The 14,345-nt window shown below is 51.2% G+C and overlaps 1 protein-coding gene across 2 annotated transcripts in view; it reads right to left on the reverse strand.

The window, feature by feature from the left end:
- Positions 1-288: 288 nt before the first annotated feature.
- The window catches only part of CNNM2 (cyclin and CBS domain divalent metal cation transport mediator 2), a 142,933-nt gene continuing 128,876 nt past the window's right edge, over positions 289-14,345 (reverse strand). The window contains exons 5-8 of one of the 2 annotated variants that reach the window (XM_080822318.1): positions 9,562-9,655; positions 6,335-6,400; positions 2,524-2,708; positions 289-1,820 (exon numbers count right to left, since the gene is read on the reverse strand). In XM_080822318.1, the coding sequence (XP_080678444.1) occupies positions 1,611-1,820; positions 2,524-2,708; positions 6,335-6,400; positions 9,562-9,655 (555 nt within the window). In that variant the 3' untranslated portion in view covers positions 289-1,610. The remainder of the gene's footprint in view (positions 1,821-2,523; positions 2,709-6,334; positions 6,401-9,561; positions 9,656-14,345) is intronic. The other variant, XM_080822319.1, reaches the window with a different exon arrangement.

Genomic DNA, 14,345 nt, shown 5'->3' on the forward strand with positions numbered 1-14,345 from the left:
TTCGATGAGTGAGCCCCAGTGGAGAAAATGCTATCTTCTCAGCCAGTGACTAGAGGCGGCACGGAGCAGCCTTCCTACCCACGCACGGCGGCCAGTACGACCTCAGCTCAGGAATTCAGTGTACCAACGACCGCTGCCAACAAAATGCACATATCCCTCGGGCTAATGCTTAAAACAGGTAAGAGAGTTAAGAACTCGGTCACTCGAGAAGTACCTCCTGACATTAATTTCACTACACGTGATGAATTTGGTATTAAAATAAGGCGGAGACACACACGAAATGGCCACAACACACATTTGGTTTCTGAATCCCTGTTTGGGGCCAAACCGACCCGGGGCTGGACAGGCAGCCTCTCCGGCGTGGGCTGCATCTGAGGTGGGAGGCACAGAGGTCCTCGGGTGAGGAACACAGCACAGCCACCACTGGGCCCTAGGAGCCCAGGGACAGAGGGGAAGAGGGACAGTGAGCTCCCTGGGAGGAGGGGCAGGGGCTGGCAGTCCCCAAAGTTCCCTCCTTTAAACACCTGGGTCTGGAAACGCCTTCTGGGCTCAGAGCACAGAGCGCAGCTGGCCGGGCCCAACTCCTTTCCGGACAATGACAGACTTGCCGGTGGGAAAGGGAGGAGCTTGAACTCCATACCACGCGGTTACTCAAAGGCCCTGTGGAAGATTTCCATTTGGCATCTGTGTAGCAGCATCCTGGGTCAACAAGAGCAAGGACGGGGAGGTGGGTGGCGGCGCTCTGGAGGCTGGGGCGCTAGGCTGGGGAGGCGGCCTGGCCGGGCCGGAGAATCCAGGCTGGAGGAATTGCGGGATGAAGTCACCTTGCCTCTTGCCAATGATAAACCATGGGTTTCAAATTCATTAACATTCATTTTGGTGATAAAAATTCCTTAGAGTAGGAGCAAAAAAAAAAAAAAATCACATTCCAAGCCAATGTTAAACCTTTCTGAGGGAAAGGGACACGGTTAGACATTAACTTAAAACAACACTGAGCTCACGGAGGCGACCGCGGCCCCGCACAGGCTCCGCCCCCACAGTGGGACAGACTTGGCAGGTCCGCAGCCACAGTTTTCTTCATTCATCCTTCAAGTTCCACAGCGACACCCACTGGGCACGGAGCAGGTGTGCCCCTCCCAAGGAGGGCCGGCAAGGCCGCCGGTGGAGCAAGTCCCTTCGGGTCCCATCACGGAGTCACGGCAGAGTTCAGACAGAACAACGTAAAACTCTGCAAAAGACACTGTTTGAAAACATGATCTCTTGGGGAAAAAAATTAATAAACCGCCACAATTTCCAACTTCATGCAAACTGAGGAAGGAGGAGAGTGAATAAAGATAAAAGGTACAACTGAAAAAATAAACATGATTCTATTTGGGTGGAAGAAGTTCATCTCCAAAAATCTCGAATGCCACGCCCGAGCCATTGATGTCACACCTCTCGTTTCCGCTCCTGCCCTCGCCATCCTCCGCCGCTGCTTCCGGGAAGGGGACAAAGTCTTTGGTCTCAGGATGTTGCGGGAGGCAGCATGGCACACAAGCTCACACTAATGGGATTCACGGTCAGCTGGCCTGGGGCCTTGGGCCTGGGGGGTGAGGGCGGCGGGGGGCGCCCTAGATGGCCCCTTCGCTGTGCAGGCTGTGGTTGGCTTTGTTGTGTGTCACACAGTTCTGTTCGTTGAGCAGGTTGGCGGTCTCATCTGGCAACCCGTCGTGCAGCTCCGTAAGAGTCAATTCAATTTTAGTGTTTTCACTGTCCGAAGACTGAGGAGTTTTGTCCATCCGGGATGCCATCAAGGCATTTTGGTATTGCTGTCTCGAGATCTGGGGCCAGAAGATGGTACGGAAGACAAACCAAGAGAACGCTTATTTTTAGGAGTTCTTGTCTCGACCTCGTATTACATATTAAAGTCCCCCGAAGGGCCTGCTTAGTTTTTCTAGGAAAACTTCACCCTCGAATATAAACTGAGCCACTTTTCGAGTGGACTCTGGCGAACAAGTCAGTTTTTACTGATAGAAGCCATGTCCAAGTTTTTGTCCCACAATCTCACAGAGACTGGAAGATGGAGATAGGCTTCCATCAGCTGAAGCTGGCTCGTTCTTCGGTTCAGAAGACGTCTCTATTCCAGACTAAGACAAGAACCCTGTCTCGGGGCAGAAGAGAGGCAGAGGGCTCTTCCCACCCCATCTCAGCAAGTCTTCAGGGTCTCGGATCTCAGCCCTTCTGGGACCACCCCGACTCACGAGAGTCAGGAGCTCATGAAGACTTGCTGAAAAGGGTTTATTCTTTTTCTTTCTCCAGCTCTCACTCCTTGAAAAAGCCACACCTGACTTGGCAGCCATTCTGACAGAGCCAGAGAGACGAATGTTCTCCCGGGCTTGCGTCTCGGTTGGGTGCAGGAGCTGGAGGTGGGACACCCAAGTGACAAAGGGAAAGCCCAGGGGCAGGGCTGGGGCGCCGGACAGCTTGCCGTGGAAGGTCACCCCCAGCGGCCAGGCCCAGCCAACCCACGCGCTCTCCTCTTACCTTCACGAACTGAAGGTCGGAAAGGGCCCGCACGGAGTAGTCAGGGATGTAGACTTGGAGGAACGAAGAGTTGAGCTGATTATTGCTGCTCCCCAGGGTCGGCGTTACGGCGTCAATCCGGTCGCTTCGGCTCAGAGAGTCTGAGTGGTTCAAAGCACAGGGGCGAGGAGGCGACTTGTTTTCACCTAGAAAAGGAGACAGCGAAGCCCAGAACCTTTTAAGTGAGGTAGCGAGAACCAACAAAGTCGGCTCTTAACTTTCCAAATAATAAAAAGTAGTAATTAAGAGATCAGTTCAATCAACTTATACCAGACACCCGAGCACCGTACAGCTCACCACCTAGAGGGCCCTGCCCCCCAAAACCCCCGCCAGCACGAGGTCCGTTTGGTACCCCCGCTAGGCCCCATTCGTGCGCACACACCATCCTCCCGAGGCTGTGACCGCACCTGTGAGCCTCCCCGAGACACAGAAGCTCCCGGAGAGAAAACATGGGGCATGGGAGGGCAGCACTTTGTTATTTTGCCAGAAGCAAAAGCAAAGTACTGTGGAGAATGTCTGTAAATCATTATGTGTTTTAAAGGGATCAAAAGAGTTCTCGAAAGAGTTCTGTCTGCTCATTCCATAACCCACCCGCTAGCTGAACCTGTTATCTTTGTCCCCGACCCCCACGACATCCCCAGCAGGCAGCCTGGGGGTCTCAGCATTTCAGGAACACCAAACTCTTAAAAGCTCTTAAAAGGCTTAAGGGACCATCAGTGCAGGGGGAGAAATACCCCAAGGTATTTCTCTTGCAGGGGGAGTCCTCGAGGGGATGGGCAGTGTCCATTCGTCCATTAAAACAAAGTACAAGGAAACACAGTGAGTCCAGTGCCGCTGCTCTCAAAGGCAGGTTGACTGCAGCTCCTAACACACATTTTTGTTAAAAATAAAACCCACCCCACCCTCATCAAAGCGTCCTCCATTTTTGCTTTCCCATCAAATCTATTCCACATATATTAAGGGGGTGTTCACACTGGACAGGCGCTGGCCTGCATAATGTCACAGGACTGGAGGGGACCAGTTCTGACGGAGATCAGGCCGGTCCATCTTCATAGTACACCCCTGACCGATACTCCCACACAGGAGCTGGCCCTCGGCTGGTCCTGCCCTTCAACTCCTCCACGTCGCTCATCATGCCCATGAAAATCACCGTCTCAGGCTGACATGGCTGGTGGTCTCTCCCTCCCCTCAGACTGACGTGGCTGGTGGTCTCTCCCTCCACTCCTAGAGCTCCACTGAGGGACCACCACTCCTCTGCTGCTTGAAGGAGCCCTGAAAAGCCTGGAGATAGCTGTGCTCTCCTTCGGCCTCTTCTTGTCCAGCTAAATACTTTGACATCCTTCACGTCATAAACGTCCCTCTTAAAATAGGACGACCAGAACAAAACATGGTAAGTACTCCGTGAACTTCACGGGGAGAGCTCCCTTTCTCCTAAAACTGCCACAGCACAACTTCCCCTACGATCTTGTCTGACTTTCCACTGCTCAGAATTAAACTCAGAGTAGCCACTCCTCTGGTTGCTTCTACTTATCTTCTGCGAGAACAAGGCAGATGAATAATTTATCACGTTTTCTCTTGGCAGAAGGGAACTTTGATCAGATGACCCAACTCTGTAGAACATGGGTATTCGTTCCCGCCTCATAAAGTCTGAGGAGGATTCCAAAGGGGAGAACGTATGAAGTGCTTAGCACAGCACCTGACACCTCACAAATATCCCATCAAGAAGCCTCGTTAACATTGTTCTACTTCCTGTTTGCCTCATCCCCCTCTCTCCACTAGGCGCCCACCCTCATGTCCGAGCCTTTCTATACGTTGTGAGAGCATCGCTCGGGTCGACCGATGGAAACGTTCTTTGAAACAAGGACCCCACTGTATCCCTGCGCTTTAACCCCAAATCACATCACCATTTCTATGGACAGTGTTTACTTCTGTGTGTTACAATGTAAAGGTTAAAAAACCCAAATGTTCCAAGGGGGCTCTACTTACTAATCAGACTACATCAGCACACAGCCGGCAGAGGCCTTACTTCTGAGTCTCCTGCTCTTTCCTCCCAAAGAGGATTACAGGGCAGTTTCTCTGGTTTCCCCAAGGTATCTAGACTCCTAGTCTGTTTCCTCTCAACCCACTGCCCTCTGGTTTTGCCAGATGAGCCCCTGCCTCTGCCAGGAACCCACAGCCCAGCATCCCAGCCACAGTCTGGGGAGGCAGACCCTGTGTTCTGGGGACCTAGTGCAACCAGCCTTTCCTCAACACACAGTGAGACCAACGAGTATTCACACCAAGGAGAATAAAGACTTTAAGTGGCCAGCCCCCAGTTCGGGTCATATTTTGCGGCCAAATTAATGTGCCAAATTTTTATAATAATTATGATTAAAAAATTTCCAATTTTAATTCCTCTTATGCCTTCTTAGCATGTTTTTTTTTCCCCTGCTTTTTAGTTACTTCACCTAGGAATGCTTTCTTTTTAGGAGTAAGCCAGAAAGATACTGTAAAGAAACATTCCCAGCCTCCTCCATTGGAACCACCAAGCATCACTCGGAATAGGCTGGAAATCACCAGTTTTGTTCAACCTCCACTTATTGTAATGCCAGCATCCTGAAGGCCTGGACCTAAAAAATGGGTTATTTATTTATTTATTTATTTGGGGATCAGAAAGAGAAATCTGAGAAATCTCTAGTTCCATGGAAAAAATAAAACACAAATGACATTTCATGGGTGTCACCTAAAAGTCACTCTTCTTCAGCATCTGTGATGTTTTAAATGGGTAGCAGATGCCAGCAAACCAAACGGGAAGAAAAAACACCAACATACATATGTATATACAAATGCGTATTTCTGTGCATACGTGTGTGTACTGTGGGCACAGACAGGTCTATCCCACCAGCTGGTTTGATTCAAACAGGCTTATAAATAAGATCTTATCCCCACACTTCGCGAGCTTTTTCAGAGCAAAGACTTGAGGGAACAGTAGCTTCTTTCTAGGGAAAGTCTTGCCTGTTTTACAAAATATCAGCATTTGAGAATTCTGCTGAACCTGGATTAGGAAACGCCAACTTCATGAGATGTGAAGATAGAAGCTGTGTGGAACGTAATAAATACAGAAAACCTGTACCACCGAAAGCTCGGCAATTTTAATTAAAGAAAGATTAAACCTTTGCCTTTCTTTCTGGCTGGTGGACGTTATTAGGCAGGCAGGACCCAACCCTCGTGCAGGGTGGGTACCTGACAGCAGGCGGCAAGGAATGTGCACAGCACGAGGTGGGGTGGGCAGGAGGAGTTGGGGGGCCCCCTGCCTCATGAGGCAGGGACGCAAGTGCCCCATTCACACGGCTGCTGGGACAAGGACCCAAGGAACAGAACCAAGAACACTGGGGCCTCTGTGAGCGCTGGACGCCCTGACTTGGCTGAGGTCCAAGAACCTAGAGCAGCCCCCTCGCGCTGCCCTGGAGACCCCGAGGTCAGTGGTACGGGTGCGCCGGGGAGGGGGCAGTGATGGCCCAGGTCACCGTCGCGCGGGCTTTCTGGGGGGTCAGCGCTGCTCACACCCACAGGCCAGTTGCCTGCCAGGCTCCGGAGTCTGCCCCACGCCTGCTCTGGGCTTCTCCAGACCCCGCAGGAGCTCACCACCGTGTCTGGGAACGTGCCACCTGAGCCCTCCGAGCAGAACTGCAGCCTGGACCACATCAAAGGACCAGATCTGGCCAGCTGGGCTTCCGTGGGGTGTCAAGGGAGGCAACCGGAAGAATTACGAAAAGGAAACATGCAGAGTTACCTGGAGAACCTGCTGCTAACAACTCTGTTCTGCTGACAACAAAGGTGCGAGACAGGGACAAAGGAACTGAAAAATGGAGAAGAGCAGGGTGAGACCGCATCGAAAGGCAAGGAAGGAGACCTCTGCACTCGGGGCACAGGAGTGCATACCTGTTCTACTACTGTGAGCATTCAGTTCCAGAAATTCCAGAGCCTATAGGATATTATGGAAATTAAAAAGGAACACACAGTGCTTTCCAGGAAGAGGAATACAGGGAGCCTGAAATCAGAAGAAATCCTACTCAAATGCTTCTCTACTAGCCTAGAAATCTCTTAAGCCATTAATACTGTATTGGGGCTTATGGCTCAAAAACGTGCTCTTCTTAAGGATTTAAATCACAACGAGCCACAGAAAAGGGGGGCTCAATTAGTCAACTAGCCCAAGAGTATGATCCAAGCCACCCGCGCCCGCAGAGCCTGCGGCAAGCAGTCGGCTGTTCAGCTCACGGACATCCTTAGTCTCGCCGTCATTTTGACTTGATATTTTGAATTGTTTGGGAATACTTCGAAAGTTCAAAGTATTAGAGGAAAGTAATTAAAGTATGTTATGCACAGGTCTCTTGGGAATGGCGGACCAAAGGCATCCTCATCACTGCCACTCAGAGAGCTGCAGGCCGGTCGGATTGAAAAGTCCAATCAACACCGCCCTCCCTGGCAGGAGTCCTATTTCCTGGGCAGGTTTTTTTTTTGGGGGGGGGGGCAGGAGGAGGTTCTTTTTTTTTAATTTGTAAAAGATTTTATTTATTTACTTGCGATAGAGAGAGAGAGAGCACGCATGAGCTGGGGTGGCAGAGGGAGAAGCAAGCAGACTCCCGGCTGAGCAGGGAGCCCGATGCAGGGCTCGATCCCAGGACCTGGAGATCATGCCCTGAGCTGAAAGGAGATGCTTAACCAACTGAGCCACTCAGGCACCCCTGTTTTTGTTTTTAAACTACAGGGTAATTGACTCACAACTGGGCAGGTCTTGAAACTGATTACTGTAGGATTCTTCTAGGCAATCAACATTAATAAATAGAAATACTATCTTGAGATTAAGGCACTAACTGTATCTCTCAATGAATACACCCAAATCCTACTTGTCAAGTAAAATACTGGGCTTTGTAATAAGTAAGATGCTATTAATGACATCCTGTTCCTTCCTGGCATTTCCCGAGGCCCGGCTGCTGCAGCCCCACAGCTTTGCTGTAGGGGAGGGTCCGCTCCTCAGCTCCTTTTCTGGATGGGATTTGCCTTTATGTGAACCCACAGGTCAGTACACACTGGGCTACTGTTTAAGTTTCAAGAACCAGTGATTGCTAAGATTGTATCCTTACTCTTGTAACTTTCCTTTCAAAAGCCACCTTCTAAATCGGACTCTGCTAACCTGGGGCTGATTGGAGGCTGGCTGCCACACAGCAGTCCCAAGCGCAACACCCAGCTCTCACACCATTTCCTCTGTGCTCTCAAGCTTACAGAGCACTCGCAGGGGGAAGTATCACCACATTCTCTTCTACCAAGCATACGAGGTAACCTTATTATGTCCTTTCGGTAAGGAGGAAGCCAAGAGGTCTTCTCTCAAAGGCCGCCGACCAGGCACTGAGACTGCAGCTGGAGCCCAGGGCCTCCCGGACCAGTCAGGACCCTCCCTGCCTCCTCACCAGTGGCAAGAACAGAGCACCTTCAAGTTTACAGAAGCTACAACTCAGTGGGGTTAGACAGGCCCACGTTCACACCGACGTTAGTCAGCAGCTGACAATGGGGAGGCTGGCGAATGTGGCTGAAAACCCCGCAGCAGGACAGTGAGAAGATGCATCTGGGGCAGGGGAGGCTGAGGGACGTGAGGAGAACCCTCAACATTTCCCCGGCTTCCTAACTCTAGTAACACCTTTGGGTGCCCGGGACACTGTATGACGTGGCAGATGAAGCCTAAGGTCACAAAAACAGATGTGTCTGGAGGTATCCCCTCCCCTTTTGAGACTGGTTTCCAGAAGCCGCCTAGGTTGTCTTAGGATGGGCTATTTGAAAGTTTGGGTTTTAAGTTTCCCAGAGCATGTCATTTGGTATTGTGGCCACAAGATGGCACTCCAGCACCTCTGTTCACCTGTAGGCACTGGTCCAGCGTGGAGGGGGGGGCGGGGGTGGGTGGGGGGGTGGGAGTGGGCAGGCAGTGGCACATGCACCCTGCAAAGCAAGCAACGCAGAGGGACAGTGCGGACTCCAGAGCCAGAGCTCTCTGTGCTCCCCGTTCCTACTAGATACCGCCTGCTGGCCTCTGGTGCTCAGCATACTTAGTCCATACCCTAGGGCACAGCCATCCTCAGCTGGCAGCCTCACCTGACCAGCCGTCTAGACAAGAACTGGCTATTAGCAATAAATATCCTTGTGCATCCTCAGAAAATTGCAAATTTAAAAACCTCCAGAACAGTGAACATTTAAAAGACTTGACATCATCTAGCAGTGGGTGTAGAGTAAGCAGAACCCCTGTCCTCACTGGCAGGAGTGTGCACCCCTCTGGCCTCAGTGGCCTGAGGCAGGGGCAGGAGCTGCTGGGGCCATGCCCACACAGACTCCCGGCAGGAGCGCGCACACATTCACACACGCTCACACACACACACACTTGCCGGAAGACATGCACGAGGGCATGCACAGCCACACAAGGCAGGGTAGCCCCCAATGGAACACTACCCCCATGTCCATCAGCAACAGACCAAGCACACCGTTGTATGTTCATACAACGCAACACTGCACAGACGTGAGAAGTAAGGTGTAAGCACACACAGCAACAGTGACAAATGTGACAAGGACAACACTGGGTGGGAGGAGCCGGACTCGATAGAACACATGCTCTTTCAGTTCATTTATACCAAGTTCAAAAACAGGCACAACTAGTCTATGCTTAGAAGCTAAGGCAGAGGTCTGGGGGACAGTGACAGAGAGTGTGGTGGCGGTGGGGTCTGTGGGATTAGTGACGTTTGTCTCTTGAACTGGGTGCCACTTCACAGGGGAGCGCTGGCTTTGTGCAAGTTCACCAGGGCACAGGCTTATGATTTGTGCGGGGGGAGGGGAGGTACAGGTATACATGACCAGCTTCAATCAAAAGTTCAAGATGAAGATAAACAGGAGAGCTGGCAGGTACAGAAAGGTGACCATGGAAGGGCATTCTGTCCTAATACCCAGCCCTGCCCGGAGGGGCGGAAGAGGGCCGCTCACCTGGAGAGGCTGTGAGAGCCATCACACCGTAGTAGGAGAAAGCACTGGCTTCGAATTTCATACCTTCCTTCCCAGCTTCTACTTCCACTTTCCCCTGTGGGAAGAAAAGGGCAGGGTTGTTTTCAGTCCAGTTACACCAATCCCTCAGCAAACTCTTTTCAAGATTTGTCCTCCCTCACATTTTTGTCTGAGCTCCTTTCCCAACCATCCCCAGGAAAGAAAGCCTCACATACTCTCCCACTTAACAGAGAGGGTTAATCCAACATGGAAACTGGATTTGGCTGGAGATGCAGAGAGGACTGTGAATATGTGAGATTTAATTTCTGTGAGTCTGCTTAGTATTTTCCTAGCATCCCTAGTTCATGCATGGATTCTTCGGGAACCCTCCAGTAATAAAAAGACGGGGCTCTCGCCCCATCTATGGGACAAACACTGAAGATGTGGTCTTGCAGGAGCCCGAGCTGGAGCAACATCAGGGTTAAGGGGTAACACCGTTCATGGCCATGGACTAAAAGGGCTCCAGGGGCAGAACTCACTCTGGTCTCGCTAACACAGCGTCCTGTGTCTGTAGGTGGGGCCCCTTGTTGCTCAGACCCCCCATGGGTACCACAACTTCTCTGAACTTCCTCCTCACAGTCTTGCATCAAAACCTCTCCCTGAAGTCCTCCCTCGCCTTCTCGTCCTCTAACTCGTCCACAGCTTCACGCATCAGTTCCTCGGGGACAGACTATGGACGCCTCATTCACCCTGCTAGCCTCAGGGTCCACCGCCATCCCTGATGGGTGGTGCCCAACATCCATTTTCCAGGCAACCAGACTATCCTAGTAAGTTCCACTTTTTGATTTCCAAGCTGAGCACAAGAACGGCTCTCGTTCACTGTACCCGGAGCTGCCTCTCCAGTGATGGGGCACCTTCATGGTACATCCTTTAGGATAGTTAAATAAAAATTACGGCACCCCTCACTGAAGGGGAATGTGCTAACACATCAGTGCTTCATTAACTCACTTAAGTGCTCTTAACTCCATGAAGCAGACACAACTGCCACCCCCTCCACACGTCAGGAGAGGGGCTCAGAAGGATTAAATAAGCGAAGAACAAGCTCTTGACCACCATGCTCGCCACGCCGCCCACTAACACAAGAGAGTGAATCATTTTTCATAAAAAAAAAAAGAAAGAAAAATTATTTTGATCATTCCAAATTCCCAGTTATGGAAAACTTTCCCCAAATCACTTGTTCAGAAAACCATCTACTGCCTCTCTTTTAGCTTTTCCTTTGCTCAAATATCAGTCTGGTCACTCTCCAACCAACTCTCCTGCTGTAGGAAAGGAGCCGACCCACCCCCCCCCATAAGGTAAAACCACCCTGCCAACAATCAGGGGCCCAAAACCCTGACTGCACAGTGCACAGGGCCCTGGAGAGGCCGTGGGGTCCTGTGCAGAGACTGTCCTCACCACCCACAAGTTTCTAACGCACGAGACAGATGGGAGCAGGTAGAAGACTGATGGTACGAAGCGGTCAACAAAAACCCTCCACGAGGAAAAAGATGGTAAGAATCTAAGGAAATTGGAAAAAAAAATTACTTCCTGTTCTCCTACACATTCTGTGCAGGAAGGAAAATCCAAGGAGTAGGATTTGAGCCAAGAGAAGGGAGGGCAGGTCAGAGGTGGGAGACAGCAGGCAGCCAGGCTCACTGGGTTTGTGCAGGAAAGCAGGGGGAGATGGGGCTGGGAGAGCAGTCTGGAGAGCTGGGGAGACCGCAGAGCTCCAGGGGGGATGGGCTCGTGAGGCAGTGCTCGTGCACAAGGCACAGGGGCTCGGCTCTAGGAAGACACAGAGTCTTCCCACTGGGCTGGGCACCACGGGACTGGAAGAAGGTGGCTCGGGCAGAAGCTATGGATAATGGATCCACGTGGTTTGGTGGAAGCAGAAGGAGAAGGAAGCGTAAGGGAGAGAGGGGGAGTCATGTGGCAGAAGTCCGCTCTGAGTGACCGGAAGACAGGCAGCAGGAGCCCAGACAGAAACACTGGGAAGGCGCTGGTGCATCAGCGCTGGGGACAGGGGGCACAGAACATCTTCCCTTCCAGAAGAGTCCATCAAGAAAGGGTCCATCAAGAAAGACTGAAGCGGAAGAATGAATGAAGGTGAGGAGGGTCAGGATGGAGATCAGGGAGGGGGAGAAGACGTGGTCACAAAGGGAGCAAAAGCCGGAAGCTGGCAGGAGAAGAACAGATGAGAGGCAGTGACTGGCTTCAGAGGCAGGGTCCCTTAATAGAGGAGGGAAAGAAGAGGACGGGCAGGGACATGACTCAGAGAGAGTGAGCAATAAAAACCTAGCACCAGATGGAACAGATCTTTGCAGCTGCTTATCCATTTCTTCCTGCACTAACCCTTGACCTTGTATCGGGTCGTTCCTTTGTACACTTGTGGCTCTCTCTGGAACCAGAAGCTCAACAGCGGCTGCAGGACCATCTCATGACTGGGAATTTCTATGCAGAAAGTCAAGAGGAAGCATCAAAGCCAACATCAGGCTCATCACGACTTCCATCTTTATGGGTCTCCAGTGGATCCAGAGCATTTGTTTTACAAGCTATGAGGCCTTTGTATTCTGTGTCCCTGTAGATAGGCGGCCCTTCCCAGTTCTTTATAATTACTGTCAGAACCAGTAGGGTAACAGCTACTCCCCAAAAGACTGTCCGTAACAATATGGGGTCTGCCTCTTGGGAAGGACCTTCTCCCAGAGCAGTGCACAGACCTCAGTCGCGCTCCGAACCCCTGCCACGTCAACTCAAAGGCAGAGATTCCCAGCTCTTGCTGTGTACTGCGAACACCTGGGGATTTAAAAAACAAACCGAAAACCTGATGTCTGGCTCCCACTCCAAGGCATTCTGCTAGAACTCGAGTGGGTGCGACCTGGGCAGGAGGATTTGAATAAAGCTCTCTAGTTGATTCTAGCTTGGGGCAAGTTTGGGACTCGTGGCCACGAGGCTCTGTTTGTGAACAATGGCTCCAGCTCCGGAGCCTCTGGGTACCCCGGTCTCTCAGGAAACCCCCAGGAGTCATGGTGGCTGTAAGTCCGCCAAGTGAACAAGGACAGCAGCACAAAGACTCAAAGCCCTGGACTCTGGCCACCTTAGTCCATCTCTCTCTGTCCCTCGGGACGCGCCTGCAGGTGGGGGAGGCTCAGCCTTCTCTCGCAGCCCACCGAGCGCATATCACCAGGCTGCCGGGCGGTTCGCGGGGTCCCCGGCTCCTCGTGCGCCGATTCCCAGAACTAGTAAAATATACCTCCAGCCTCAGAGATGGCGTTGCTGAATTTGTGATTCAGGCTGATATTTTTAAAAACTCAGCCATCTCCACGAACCACCATTTCACATCAGACCAGACATCTTTACCCCCAAAATACAGAAAATATGTAATTTCAGAACAGACAGGTCTTTAAACGGAATATATGTAATTTCAGGAAGTTCTTGCAGCAGCTGTCTTTATTTTTCTCACTTTGTCTCCAACTGGTGAAAACTCTGTCGAGCATCAGCACGAAGGAACCACTGCACCGCCGGACACTTTTTCCTTCATTTATAAAACTGCAGCAGATTATGGGATCCTGTGGTTCTTTCGATTCTAACTTTATAGGATTCCACAATTCCACGTTTTGAAAACTGCCCAGCCTTGTACTTCTCCCTACACAAGTGAGGCTTTTCTGACAGGCAGGTTTTAGAAACATCCAGTCAACATTTTTTATTCCTGTTTGTGTGTCAATGGCGCCCCAAAGTGACCATGTCCAAAGAAACCTACCAGTATGAAAATCGCAGCTGTCCCCAGGAGGAAATGGCTTGCATGGCCTCACGACCAACGTCCTTAGATAAGGACTTCTTCCATATTAATGAGCTACAAACCGATTTTACCTCTGAAACATCCACAAATTTACTCTTTACTCTAGCAGCTCTCTCTCTCTCTCATTCTCACACACACACACACCACCCCCCCACAACACGGGACATGACAGGGTCCCAAACGGAGAGCCCAGGCTTCATGTTTAAGCTGACAAACGAGAAGGCAGGCAACCCTGCCTCAGGCAAAGCTGCCTTCCCAAGTCAAGTCACCATCACAATCACCCTAAACTTTCTCTGGAAGAAGGTCCTTAGGGAACTCTCCTCAAAGCTCCTAAGCATCCAGAAAGCACTAAAAGCAGTCTCGTGCTATGCCTGGCCACGAGGTGGGAGCCTGTGCTAGCTTCATTGGCACAAACAAGATTGAGTGTCAGTGAATGGCACAGACTCAGCAGACCAAAGCCTCCCTTGGGCCACACACGCTGAGCATCGACACGGTCTCCTGTTCACCTTCAAGTTCTTTTTCTCTCTTCCTTTTTTTTTTTTTTTTTTTAAAATATCACCATCGCAAAGTATTCCATGGGGCTTGGTACCTGAATGGAGTGCGGACGCCAACCCAAGTTCACGAGCACCGCCCCGTAAGAGGGAGAGCACGACCCGGAGAGGGTCTGTTCCCAATCTGGAGTCTAGAGATGCAGTCTGGGGACGGCACGCTCCCTTCACGAGTGCTTCGATTTTTAAAAAAAGCTTCTGATGGTGAAAAATTTACACATATTTTGGACCATCTGGTTGACCATCCTCTAACCAAGTGCCACCAGCAGAGGTCAGCGCCAGGGCCTTAGGGCTCCCGATGGCGGCGGGAAGTTGTGCTTACGACCCGGTCATCTCGGCTAAGCCTTGCTGCTCAGTCAACCAGGTGTTGTCAGAAAGAAGCAGCATTTCAGACTCCTCGCCAG

Source organism: Martes martes (genome assembly GCF_963455335.1).
Source record: "Martes martes genome assembly, chromosome: 14".
Classification (NCBI taxonomy): domain Eukaryota; kingdom Metazoa; phylum Chordata; class Mammalia; order Carnivora; family Mustelidae; genus Martes; species Martes martes.